Here is a 12,580-nt window from a genome sequence, read left to right on the forward strand (position 1 = left end):
GGGGTGAAACTAACCTCACTGCCCAAAAGGCTCGGCCTGGCCCTGATGTTGTGATTTGTTTTTCTGACAGTGAAGCGTGGGATTACATGGTGTTTGTGAGCAGCGTAATCCCAGCTAATCTGGGATTCAGTTTAACTCTGCTCTTTGGACGCAACCTCAGACTGGAGAGGACTGGGAATATGGAGACACACGGGGCTCGTCTGTGCACAGGGTCTGTCTGATAAAGGATGTATCTGCTCGCCATCGTTCACATCTTGCAGTCCACTTTGTTGGCGGTCCACTCCTGTCCAGCTTTATGTGCCTGCTCGTATGGGAACAGTGGAACAGCGGAGCTCAGGTCGAGTGAGGCTGACTTCATTCTCATGTCTGTGTGTTTCTGTGTGCAAGTGATTTCTCTCTCTAGGAACATAAGTCATTGTATTTGTAGAATCATTGTACTATTGAAGAAACACAGTAGTGCTAATATGAGAAAAAACACAAGAGTCAACGCTGACTTAATATTTTCATTCAAACCATGATGTTTTCTTACACCTATGCAATTAGTTTTGGTGCCTAAACCTAAACCCAAATACGTTTACTCCCTAAACCTAACCAAGCTGTGACTGAAAACTGAAAATTATATTTTTAAAAAAGAAAATAATAAATCAAATAATTATAAAAATAAAAGGTCAGCGCTGACTTCACTCAAGACATAAACTCTAATCTCCTGGTCCTTTGTCATCCACCACAGCCTCCTCTCTACGTGGAGTCTTTATACTACACCACCTGATGTCCTAATGCTTTAAGGCTCTCTGCCAGAAAGCCCTGAGGACAAACTTATACCATGGACACAGTGCAGAATGTTATGTCACATCATATTCTGTTGATTTAGGAAGAAAACCTATCCAAAAGCAAAAGATTCCATTAATGACTCCAATTAGCAATTTTTCCATGCTGGACATCATCTTCACTTATGAAGGCTGGAAGGTGCCATAAGAAATGTTTCACAATTTACATATAAATGCATAGCAAATACATTGTTCATTTTTATCATAATTATTATTATTTCTTAAAATTCATTTAGTTTTGAGCATTTGGTGGTAATAATGTGGTGCAAAAGTATGGAGTCTAAAGAGAGCCACAGGAAGAATTAGACTTCAAAAGCATTTAGTCAATTAATACATTAACCAGTCAAATAAAGATTTATAAAGCTCCAAGTGAAGAACACATTTAAGAAACATTAAATGTATTACATGTAATTTTCACGTCAATCAGATGGTCTTTGTCACGTGAGTCCCTTTGTCTGTAGCTGTTCCTGTGATTACGAAGCAATGTGGGCACGTGGATGTCTGTTAAGCCTGGACTCTTATCCAGCATTTGATGTGTGGAAGAATTATTGAGTCGGTTAAAGAGATAAGATAAGATAGAGTCTGACAGCTGCTGGAAGGAAGGACCTGTGATATCGCTCCTTCACACACTGAGGGTGGAGGAGTCTGTCGCTGAAGGAGCTCTCCAGTGCTGTCAGTGTGTCCTTCATGGGGGGGGGGATTGGTTCTGTCTCATGGATGATAGCTTTGCCATCGTCCTACTCTCTCCCACCACCTCCACTGGGTCGAGGGGGAAACCCAGGACAGAGCTGGCCTTCTTGATGAACTTGTCCAGTCTCTTCCTGTCCACAGCTGTGATGCTGCTGAACCAGTCAACCACTCCATATAAAATGGCTGATGCCAGAACAGAGTCATAGAATGTGTCATTATAATTCTCTTATAGTGTGATACTATTAAATTATACAATATCAATAGCAAGTATAGAGAAGATTACACTGTACAATGCAAATTGGGGCTCAGCAGACAAAGGGCATAAGAGTGCTTTAATGGGCATTCATGAGGCTGACAGCTCTTCCACAGAGGTTTACATCCATTAGAAAGCCAGCACTGTCCTCTGGTGGCCCATGAAATAAGTGCAGAATAAATATAATAAGGAATATGATTTATAATTTCACCTCCCACGACCACACTGTTACACTGAAACAAAAAAGATTCAAAATGCAGCATTGTGAAGGATTTAAAGGTTAAAATAACCATAAATGAAGTCAGTGTAGTTAATCTGCTTGGAGGATTTCAGACAGGCATGGAGCCTCTTTTAAGACACTTAATTCAAAACAACGCTTTTTCTGTTGAGTTTAGTACATGGATCCAAGAGACTATTTTTTAGGTCTTGCCATGGGCCATATACACAGTGAATTTCATACATGTTGGGCAAACATAGCACGGGGACTGCTTCTATGGAATCTTACTGAAATTTTGAAGGGAGCGCCATTGAGCTGTTTTGACAAACCCAAACCCATAAACCAGATCAGATTGCGCAGTTTAGGCCTCTGGATGTGTGTGCCAATTGGTGAAGGTTCAACCATGCCTGGCCATTCTACAGCAACTCCCTGTTTGGGAAATTTGACGCTTGAGTTTTGCAAAGATCTCTGATAACTTTTTATCATTAAGGTGTTGGCCACACACTGACCAAGTTTGAGGTGGATCTGACTAACCCCCTCGAGGAGTTGACAATTTACTACCCCTTCACATGGCCAAAAATCCACCAAACTCTGACACTTATTTCAAAATGGCAGTCTTCCTGTTGGGTTTATGATATGGCTCCAAAAGACTTTTCTAGGTCTCAAAAAGCTCTATATACTCAGTGAATTTCATACATGTAGGTCAAACATAGTATGGAGGCTGCTTTGTTGAAGTATTGTAGGAGGCGCTGTAGAGCCGTTTTGACACATTCAAACCCATAAACCAGATCCGATTACTCATTTTACGCCTCCTGATGTGTGTGCCAAGTTTGGGGAGGATTTAATCATGCCTGGCCATTTTACAGCAGCTTCCTGTTTCATGGTGAACACGGCGTTGCCACAGTGACGAGCGACAGACGAAAACTCAAAAGCTTCATACATAGCATCATCAAAATCTTGGGAATGTTTTGACTAAATTTGAGGTGGCTGTGGTTAACCTGCTGGGAGGGAGACGTCCGAGAATAGAACACTTCCTCTCGCCAGGTGGTGCTATCACTATGATTCAAAATTGGCGTGTACATGTGTTCAGACCTGGACTGTCATCAAGCACGTGGAATTTGGTAAAGATAGGACCTTGTGGAGTCGAGTTACAACAGTTTGTCCATGGCAAAGGATCGAAATTCGCTGCGCTGCCGCACCCAGGCCCTCCTCACTCAGTATCAGTGAATATTGTCATATAGATCTGTTCAGGGCGGGACTCACATCAAAGCATGGGGAGACACCGAAATGCGAGGCCCTGCCACGTCCACGCTGCTTGAGTTCTGCACAGACCTTTGATAACTTCTCATCATTAGGTTCTCAACTACAGGCTGGCCAAGTTTGAGGTGGATTGGATAAACGGCCTTGGACTAGTCTGACCGTTTACGACCCCTACAAAAGGCCCAAAAAAGATTCCAAAATGGCCGACTTCCAGTTGGGTTTTATGTCTTCGCACCCACAGACTGTTTTTGTAGGTCTTGGAGAGATGGATATGCCTACTAAATTTGGTTCATGTAGGTCAAACGCAACCGGTGATCCCAAAATAGGTGGCGCTATAGAGGCATTTCGCTACACCCATGTCCATAACCCATAAAATCTGAGAGCCTTTAATGATTCAGAAATGCTTGCAAAGTTTCATGAGTTTTCGAGCACCATAAGCCCCTCAAAAACAGGAAAACATGGCAGAATAATTCTTTGAATTACAATAGGGTCCTCACTGAGCTTTTAAATGTAACTCTTTGATTCATGCTTATGCCTGCATCTTGTGAACTCATTCATATAAACACAGCTCATTTGTAAGCATTTGTAACCCTAACATGCAGGTTGGTGCAGTGCAGTGACTCTGGAATCTCAGCTGTTCCCATCAATGTCCCAGCTGACACAGTCAAATTGCGTTTAGAGAAGACCTGGATCTCCAGGGTGCCCCGAGCAGCCTTCTACAACCTGTCAGAGCTGCGGTTCTTGTGGCTGACCTACAACTCCATCACATCCATCCACCCCAGCAGCTTTGTCAACCTGAAGGCCCTGCGAGAATTACGTCTGGATGGAAACCTCTTGACATCCTTTCCCTGGGAGGGGCTCAGGGATATGCCCCACCTCCAGACTCTGAGTCTCCATAACAACCGTTTGTCTAGCCTTCCTGCGCACGCTTCACTCTTCCTCCCCAACATCACCTACCTCGACCTGTCCAGCAACAGGTACATCCAGATACCACAACAGAACCATTTAGCATTCAGTAGATATATTCTTCCCTCCTTCCCTCCTCTCTCCTCCTCTCTTTTCTCTCCTCAGGTTGACTATATTACCTGCTGAGATGCTGGACCTCTGGTTTCCTCTCCCAGGACAACAGGGAGGACCAGTTCAAAGAAGAATTTTAGGTACAATATGTTTTAGAGCAGTAGAGACACATTAGTGAACATCCATGGTGTTAAAGCTTTTCTTATAGAGTGAACTGGTTTACCTATTCATGTCAGATGTAAAAGTTGTTGTTTTACTTTATGTGTATGTATATGTTTGTGACATTATGCTGAACCCAGTCTTTGAGACTAGCTTGTTATACCACAGTTATGCTATTATCAAATGGAACTCTTGAATTCTGGTCTTGGTAAGTCAGTATTTGTAGGAGATGGTCGGTTTCGAGTAGAGTAGAGTACAGGTGACAACATTCTTCAATTCAAATGGTGACATTTTTAAAAACGGCAAAGCACAACAGCACTTAGTTGCCTTTGTGGTCCACTCTTGATCCTCCCATATTCTGTTAAAATGCAGAAAACGTTCAGTCTTTTAGTTTTTTAGATAAAACATTAAGTGTTTGTATTTGTCATCATATGATGTACATGACTTCTCATGTGCAAAAGAGCCCCCCCACATAACTTCCATTTGAAGGCAGCATAATCCTGTAAAGATGATTAAAAAGTCGTTTTATACAAACCATTCACATCAACTCTTCAGGGACTGGACGTCCGTCAGGGTGCTGAGAGAAACTCAGTCTATATATGACGTCATATATATGGCATAAGATTTTTGTGTTCATTTGAATAGCCAGGATAATTTACCGTGAATAGTTGTTAATACACCAAGTTTACTCCAAGATTATTCCACACTACGACAGACAGCAAACTTGAACACCAATATAATATATGTCAAAGAAACCACATACGCTAGTCTGGCAACAACATACTCTAGCTGTGGCTGACTGGACTGAACTCTTTCTAGGGGTCTGTCGCATCATTTTGACAGAAGTACTACAAACAGGCTAAACATATAACAGATGTGAAACTAAGTGAAACCTCTTTCCTGATACAAATATTGGTGTAAAACACATACAATATATCTCCCAGTAAAAAAGGGGGAAAGCATTATGTTAACTTTTAATTAAGGGATGGTTTTTATTCTTTGTCCGATTTTAGGGATTGCCATTACAGCCCCTTATACACACTTATCAAACATGACAATGATGTAACAAATCAAATTGTCCTGGATACCTAGGTCTTCATGACAACCCCTGGTTGTGTGACTGCCAGATCTCCATGCTGATGTCCTTGTCCTTGTCCCTGGGGAGTCCCGTAGTTCTCATGGACCAACTACTGATATGCAGCAGGTCTCTGGGTCAGTCAGGGATGCTGCTGACCCAGGTTGAGCTCTCCCGCTGTATGAGGCCCTCAGTCCAGCCTGCAGCCACCAGAGTCATCTCTCCACTGGGCAGCAACATAATCCTCCGCTGTGATGCCACCGGCTACCCAACACCAACCCTGACCTGGATCAAAACTTCAGCCTACAATGGTTAGCAATCCAGGGTCATTCTCAGGTGATGTAGTGATGTTACTAACTGAGCATCACTCAAGTCATGTTGATGATTTGGTTCTCTATACAGATTGTTGCCAAGAGGACATCGTGGAGAACTCTGAACAGCTACCCAAGCATTTGGACAGTTGTAAGTGGCACTAGCTTGTCTCTTTTAGGACAAAGGTTAAATAGGGAACAGGGTTCATGTTCACATACTCTAAGCTATACGTACAGGGCAAAGAGTGGTATTGTGTGCTGAAAGCTAAGATTGGGCACCTTTTTTATGTTCAAGTTATGCAGGAATCTCCTCGAGTGGGGGTTCGCTGGTCGATAATCAGCCTGAACGGATTATCATACAAGGATGCTGGTGAATATCGCTGCCAGGCACGGAACATGGCAGGAATATCTGAAGCCCAGATTAAACTGAAGGTGGCTGGCATCACAAGAATATTTCGTATTCCAAAGAGGAAATCCCAAAAGACTCCAGCCAAATCATCATCAAAATACAGGAAGCCAAACCAGTCTACAGCTACTACCAACACCCCCGCAGTGAAGGAAAACCAGATATTCCAAAATATCCCACCACCTCTCATTAACAAGACCCAGACTGCTTCTAATCTTGTGTCCAAAGCGTTTGCTATAGACAAAACATACAAAACGAACATAGCAGATGCAAAGAAAAATACCCAGACATCCATCAAGTCCAAGCCCCTAGAAAACTCTACAACCGCTCTGTTGTCAGAAACGCTTGTATGAAACACTGAAGCTGGTCTCGGTCAGTTGCTTGACAGACTTCAATGAGGGGATGGGATAGCAAAAACTATGTGTTCCAGGTTATGCACTGCAAAATAATATACAATTTGTCCTGTAAATTTAGTGTGCTTGTTAAAATAAAATGTATGCCATAGGAACTTGCATGTAGTGCCTGTAATGTGACTTAGTTTCTGAAAGGAAACAGTCCAGTTCATTCAGTTTGATTGTATCTATGAATTTTGCTTCCAAATAAGCAGTGTATGAAAACTGAAAACTGAATGACACTAAACATGTAGAGGGGAATGGTTGTTGCAACACAGAACAAAGGGAAGGATGAGTTGCTCATACTTTATGTGTATGCAACTGATACATACAGCTGACATACTGTTAACATGGGGGTTTCACGCAGCTCCTTTAGAAGAGGACGATCTGTTTGGCCAATCTATTTTACATGACTCTGAGCAAGAGATTTTTTGATGAATGTTTTTCTATGTAAGTTTCTATGTAAATGTAACATGACCAGTAGGTGGCACCAGCAGATACAATAGTTAACTTACTGAAACATGACATCATCACTGGACTTTATAACAAGTATGCACATATTACATGTATTTGCTTTGGAAAGATGGTCAAAAACTACTTGTCTGGTCATCTGACTAGTGAGCCATGTCTGCAGGAGCACCATGACATCTATCACACGTCTCGTCTAAATTAGGATATATAGTAGAGTGTGGCTTTGAATACTGCATATGACAGAGAACATCATATCACATTAAGCTCCGAGATATATTTGAATGACCCCTAAACAGCAAACCACCTTGGACTTGTTGGGTGCAGCTGATTAAGACCCTGACAACCAAAACCATCCAACAATGTTTGAACTTGGAACGTAGATTCCAATTGTAGATTCTGCACACACCTCCAAAGTAGTTTTTCTGGATACTCTTGGCTGGAAACCTCCAACTGTTAGTTGTGTCAGCTTCCATCAGTGTCTCTTGATTGCATATTTATGAGGTGAGTTCACCCTTTACGAAACTCTTAAACATTTTGGGAAATGTGTTTACTTGCTTGCTTTTTGAGAGTAAAATGAGAAAATGAGAATGTGCCTGTCTCTGTGTTAAGTAAAGAGTGTAGGTAGACTGGTTAGCATAGCTTAGCTGCTCTATTTTGCATGAGTCTCTCTCTCTTCCGGCTATACTGAACCGGAAGCCACGCCAAGGAGGAGGGGGGGCGAGGGCCTAAACCTGCCACAACTATCTCAAGATGTGCTCCTGTTCTCAGGTTAATTGTGCAAACCTGAGACACACGGTAGACCAACAAGTCGTTTTAACAAGACGTTGAGGTTAACCTAACTTTGTGCTAAGTTAATGTTTAGGCTTGTTTAATGTTAATGTTTAGGCTTTTCCACCGTTTCACTTCACCAAGTGACCACCACCAGGTGTCTCCATCTGGCTCAGAAAGTATCTGAGTTGGAAGCGAGAATATCCACCTTGTATCAAATTAGTGATGAAGAACGGATCCTGAACTCCCTGGTCAGTGTGGGACAAGCTGTCACTACATCGACGACTTCCATCGAGAACTGGACTAAACTGTCCCATGTCGGGATGCTGCCGCTGCCCGGGCTGCTGACCTCTGGACCGAGCTGGGAGCTAAGCCCAAGTCACTGCTTAGCTCCAGTCCGAGCCAGGAGAAGACATGGACATGGACTACTGCCCGTAAGGGTAAGCACTCTCAACGTCACACTCCCATTTCACAACCCAGCTGTGACTACAGTAATAGTTGGTGATTCAACGTGGTCACACACTGCTTCCGTGGTGCCACTGTCCTGGACATCCTGGTAAACTCCTGGGGCTGCTGCACACACTCCCGCCCACCATTACACGTGTACTAGTACATGTGGGGGTGTGTGATGTAGCTTGTCAGCAAGCTGAGCTGGCCAAAAATTGTTATTACGAACAGGGTCTCTGCCCCAGTGAGACGTTCTGCTGCGTGCATCGCAGACGGTCGATACCTGCATCCCTTAGCTCGGGTCCCTGCAGTTATAAACCGAGAGCCTGTGCCCCTCAGGATGGCACTGATAAATGCCTGCTCCATTGTAAACAAGTCATATTAGCAGTTACTTCTCTTCTAGAAGCCTGGATTTTCTGTTTCTGAGCATGGAAGACAGCCCCCTTGAACACTGTCTGCCAGATTGTTCTTTTATCAGTACTCCCAGGACCTTGGGCACTCGCTGTGGTCTTCAGGTTCCATTTCCCTAATCAGACAATGACCACTAGGGTTTTCTCTTCATTTGAGGTGCAGATGACTAAGGTTGGGCAGTCAAATCCATTTTATTGTATTTTAACTTATTATTATTGTTTAATTGCATTTTAATAGCTCCTTTATGTCTGATTTTACTGCTAGTTATTATGGTTGGAGATTTTAATATTCATTTGTGTAACTGAGTCTTTTAACTTCGTTCAACATGCCTGGGTCCACACACAAGGGTCATGCATTGGACTTTGTTTTTACGCATGGTTTAAATATTTACTCCATTTGGTCTGAGGAGCTGCATGTTTCTGACCATGATTGTGTCTTGTTGTCTTTTAAGTTTTATTCTCTACCCAGTAAACGTGTGTTGCTCCAGTATTTTAAACCACCTCTGCTGAGAAGTTCTCTGCAGCCTTTAACCCGAGTGTTGTACTGTCTATCTAAAATATCGATTGATCGATACCAACATTGGTATCGGTATTGATCGATACTTGCGTGATGAGATCGATACTTAAGCTTCAGTTTCTCTTCTTTACGTTCAGTACACAAAATAAATATATAAATAAATGAACAAACTAGTCCAAGGGGGTTGAACCGATTCACTTCAAACTTGGTCAGCTGGTAGAAGTTATTCAAAGTCTCTGAAACGGCGTGCCCGTGGCGAGCTGTCAAATTTCACTGTCTCGTCATGAAACAGGAAGTTGTTAATAATTAGACTCTACATGATCCAATCAGCACCAAACTTGACATGTTTGATAAAACTCGTGCCCTGAAGAAGTCTACATGTCAATATTTATTTACAGTCATAGCGCCACCTTGTGGTGACAGGAAATGCTATGTTTTACGCTATTAAGGGCTGATCATGGTTGACTCACCACATTTGGCTTACATGTCAGGAGGCCTAAAATGAGTAATCTGATTTGGTTCATAGGTTTGGGTGGGCCTAAATGACTCTACAAAACTTCGGCGAATTAGCCCCTGGGCTACATTTCACCTACATGTACAAAATTCAGTACACATATGAAGCATGATGAGACCTATAAAAAAGTCTCTTGGTGCCATGACCTATGAATTGTGCCATGAAGTGTTGACAACACCATGAAAATGTCATGCAAATCAAATGATGATTGCCACAGAAGTCATACTTCCTGTTGCCACTGGGTGGCGCAATGACTGTGGTCGCTAATTGGCATGTAGATGTCTTCAGGCCGGGACTCTTATTAAGCATGAGAAGTTTGAAACAGATTGGATAATGTGCACTGAAGTTACAAGGAATTCCTGTTTCATGGCAAACAAGGCGTCGCCATGGTGACAGTGTTTGACGAAACCTCAAGAGCTTCATAAGTTAGCATCATCCATGTTTTGGGAATGTTTTGACCAAATTTGAAGTGGCTGTGGCTAACCTGCTGGGATGGACACTCAGACTGTCATCAGATGTATTCAATTTGGTAAAGATAGGACCTTGCACAGTCGAGTTACAGCACTTCAAAATCTTCATGGCAAAGGGTCGAAATTCACCGCGCTGCCACGGCAAAGCCTTTCGACAAGGGCTGGTAGTTGTCACCGTGGAACATCATCAAGGTCTTGAGGCTTTTCTGACAAAACATGAGAAGTTTGACTTCCGGTGACCCCATGTTCTGAGATACACGCATGGAGTGTTGGCTCCTTCTAAACTCGGTGGTGTTTGGCTGTTTGTAAGAATATATAATATTCTGAAAGTAAATGAGATAAGTTAACTCCTAAGGGAAGACATGAGCACGTCCAGAGATACATGAAATGCAGGAAAACAGCAAAAAGTCCAAGAAGAGGCAAAAGGAAAAAAAAGGGCTGCCATTTAACATTACCCCTATCATGGCGAGTGGAAATGAGGGCGCAATGAACGTGGCAGAGATACTTCGAGAGCTGAGAGAATTAAGGAAAGAAAATAAAGAGTCATTTACCAACACCAAAGCTTCGTTATCTAGACTGGAAATGTCGGAAACAGATCTAAAACAACGGATGGAGAAACTGGAACAGAGAGCCGAAGAGACGGAGACCAGAGTCAGTGCAGCTGAAGACACTAGCCAGCGACATGAATGGGTGCTCTGACACCTGGTGAGACGCGAGGCGGCCCTCACTAACCTGTTTGACAATCTGCAGAACCGAATGCGCCACAACAATTTGAGAATCTATCAAGTCCCTGAAGAAAGTGAGAAAGACGACATGGTCTTTTGTTTAACAACTTATTAAAGCCACGCCGCAGCTATCACCGGAAATCAACATACAGATTGAGGGCACACAGATCTTTGGGGCTAAAACCAGACGACAACGCATCTCTGCGCTCTATTATTGTGAGATTTCTGGACTACACAGTGAAAGAGGCGGTGCTACAACAAGCCTGGGTGCAGAAACAAGTCAAGTTTCAAGGAAAAGTCATATACTTTGATCAAGATTACTCTCCGGAGGTACAGAGGAAAAGGGCGCGGGTGCGTGGAGTGATAAAGCAGCTGAAGGAGAAGGGGATCCAGGCCAGATGTCGCCTCCCTGCGCAGCTGAGACTTACCTTGGTGACTGGAGTGAAAACTTTCCCAACACTGGTCGAGGCTCTGCCGACTTTAGAGAAGTTGGGCATTGCGGTGCAGGTGAGCGAGAGAGAAAGATGGAACGTTTATGAGCCATTCTATTTATCCCTTACTTGAAATGGCTAATCACGCTGAATATAAGTGATAAGTATATGTGAGTGTTAATAAGGGTTGGAGGGAGTGAAAAACTCCATTTTCTTTGTTTTATGATGAAACCCAAGATGGGACTAAAACCTCACCAGGGAATTTGTTTTTTTCTGTGGTCTGTGGTTTGGTTGGCACTTTGTGCATGTTCCCCAGAGAGAGTTAGAGGTCACAACTCTCTGCCTATAATACAACAGGGGCTGGTGAACACATTTCTACAGCCAGCTGGGCTTTTGGAAGTCAAGTGTGTTTATTTGGTTAATTCAAATGTGTTTGTTCAAAGTTCTTATATCCCTGACATGTCTGCTGAGTCCACACAAGTTCATGAGGTAATTTCTGAAGTAGAGCTATTTATTTTAAATAAAGGGGAAATTAGGGGAAGGAAAAAAACAAGAAAGAAGTATACTTTATGTCTGATTTAGGGGTTATTAGCTATAATGTTAAAGGTATTAATCATCCCATAAAGAGGAAAAAGATTCTAGCTCTAGATGGGGGGCATGATGCATAGAATATCGTTGTTCGCGGACGACATTCTTTTATTTATAAGAAATGCATTGTCGTCTCTACCGGCGGTTATCTGCACGATGAGAGATGATATAGAATTATCAAGTATTTTTATTTACATTTTATCTTAAAAACTCTTACATAATATAATGGATGTTTCCCTTAAATGGTTCCATCATGAAAAACTATCAATTCAGCCTGCCATCAGTGGGAAAGATCATCACTGTCTGTCGGCTAAGACATTGGATCAGATTCACAAAGTTTTATTCAGTTAACCAACAGCTGTTAAAAGATCTAAGTAAATTGCTCTATTTTGAGAAATATTATATGTATATGTTTGTCTCCGGTGGGATTTCGGGGTTACTCTCCTGGCTCCAGTCTGCAGCTCCGCCCCCTCACCTGTCCCCAGGCCTACACCTGCTACCAGTCATCTTATCAGCCTGCAGTATATCTACCACTTGTCGTTTCAACCCTTCTAGCAGCACTTGCTCTCGGCTGCTCTATAAATTGTGCCTGTCAGAGCACAGATTACTTGCTTCTGACTAACCTGCTCTAA

At 42.7% G+C, this 12,580-nt stretch overlaps 1 protein-coding gene across 1 annotated transcript; it reads left to right on the top strand.

Annotated features, from left to right (window-relative positions):
• Window positions 1-6,893, top strand: lrit3b (leucine-rich repeat, immunoglobulin-like and transmembrane domains 3b). Its single transcript, XM_070842998.1, has 6 exons — window positions 1-337; window positions 3,850-4,224; window positions 4,319-4,404; window positions 5,516-5,809; window positions 5,901-5,960; window positions 6,105-6,893. The coding sequence occupies exons 1-6, from the start codon at window positions 228-230 to the stop codon at window positions 6,566-6,568; spliced, it is 1,389 nt and encodes a 462-aa protein (XP_070699099.1). The 5' UTR covers window positions 1-227; the 3' UTR covers window positions 6,569-6,893.
• Window positions 6,894-12,580: the final 5,687 nt, after the last annotated feature.

The sequence above is a fragment of the Pempheris klunzingeri genome, chromosome 13 (genome assembly GCF_042242105.1).
Source record: "Pempheris klunzingeri isolate RE-2024b chromosome 13, fPemKlu1.hap1, whole genome shotgun sequence".
NCBI classification, from domain to species: Eukaryota; Metazoa; Chordata; class Actinopteri; order Acropomatiformes; family Pempheridae; genus Pempheris; species Pempheris klunzingeri.

Bases quoted from the DNA above. Each gene is read 5' to 3' on its own strand.
- lrit3b (XM_070842998.1), top strand. From the start codon at position 228: ATGTATCTGCTCGCCATCGTTCACATCTTGCAGTCCACTTTGTTGGCG. The intron at 338-3,849 runs GTCGAGTGAGGC...CCTAACATGCAG, and splicing joins AGTGGAACAGCGGAGCTCAG to GTTGGTGCAGTGCAGTGACT. The intron at 5,810-5,900 runs GTTAGCAATCCA...TTCTCTATACAG, and splicing joins CAAAACTTCAGCCTACAATG to ATTGTTGCCAAGAGGACATC.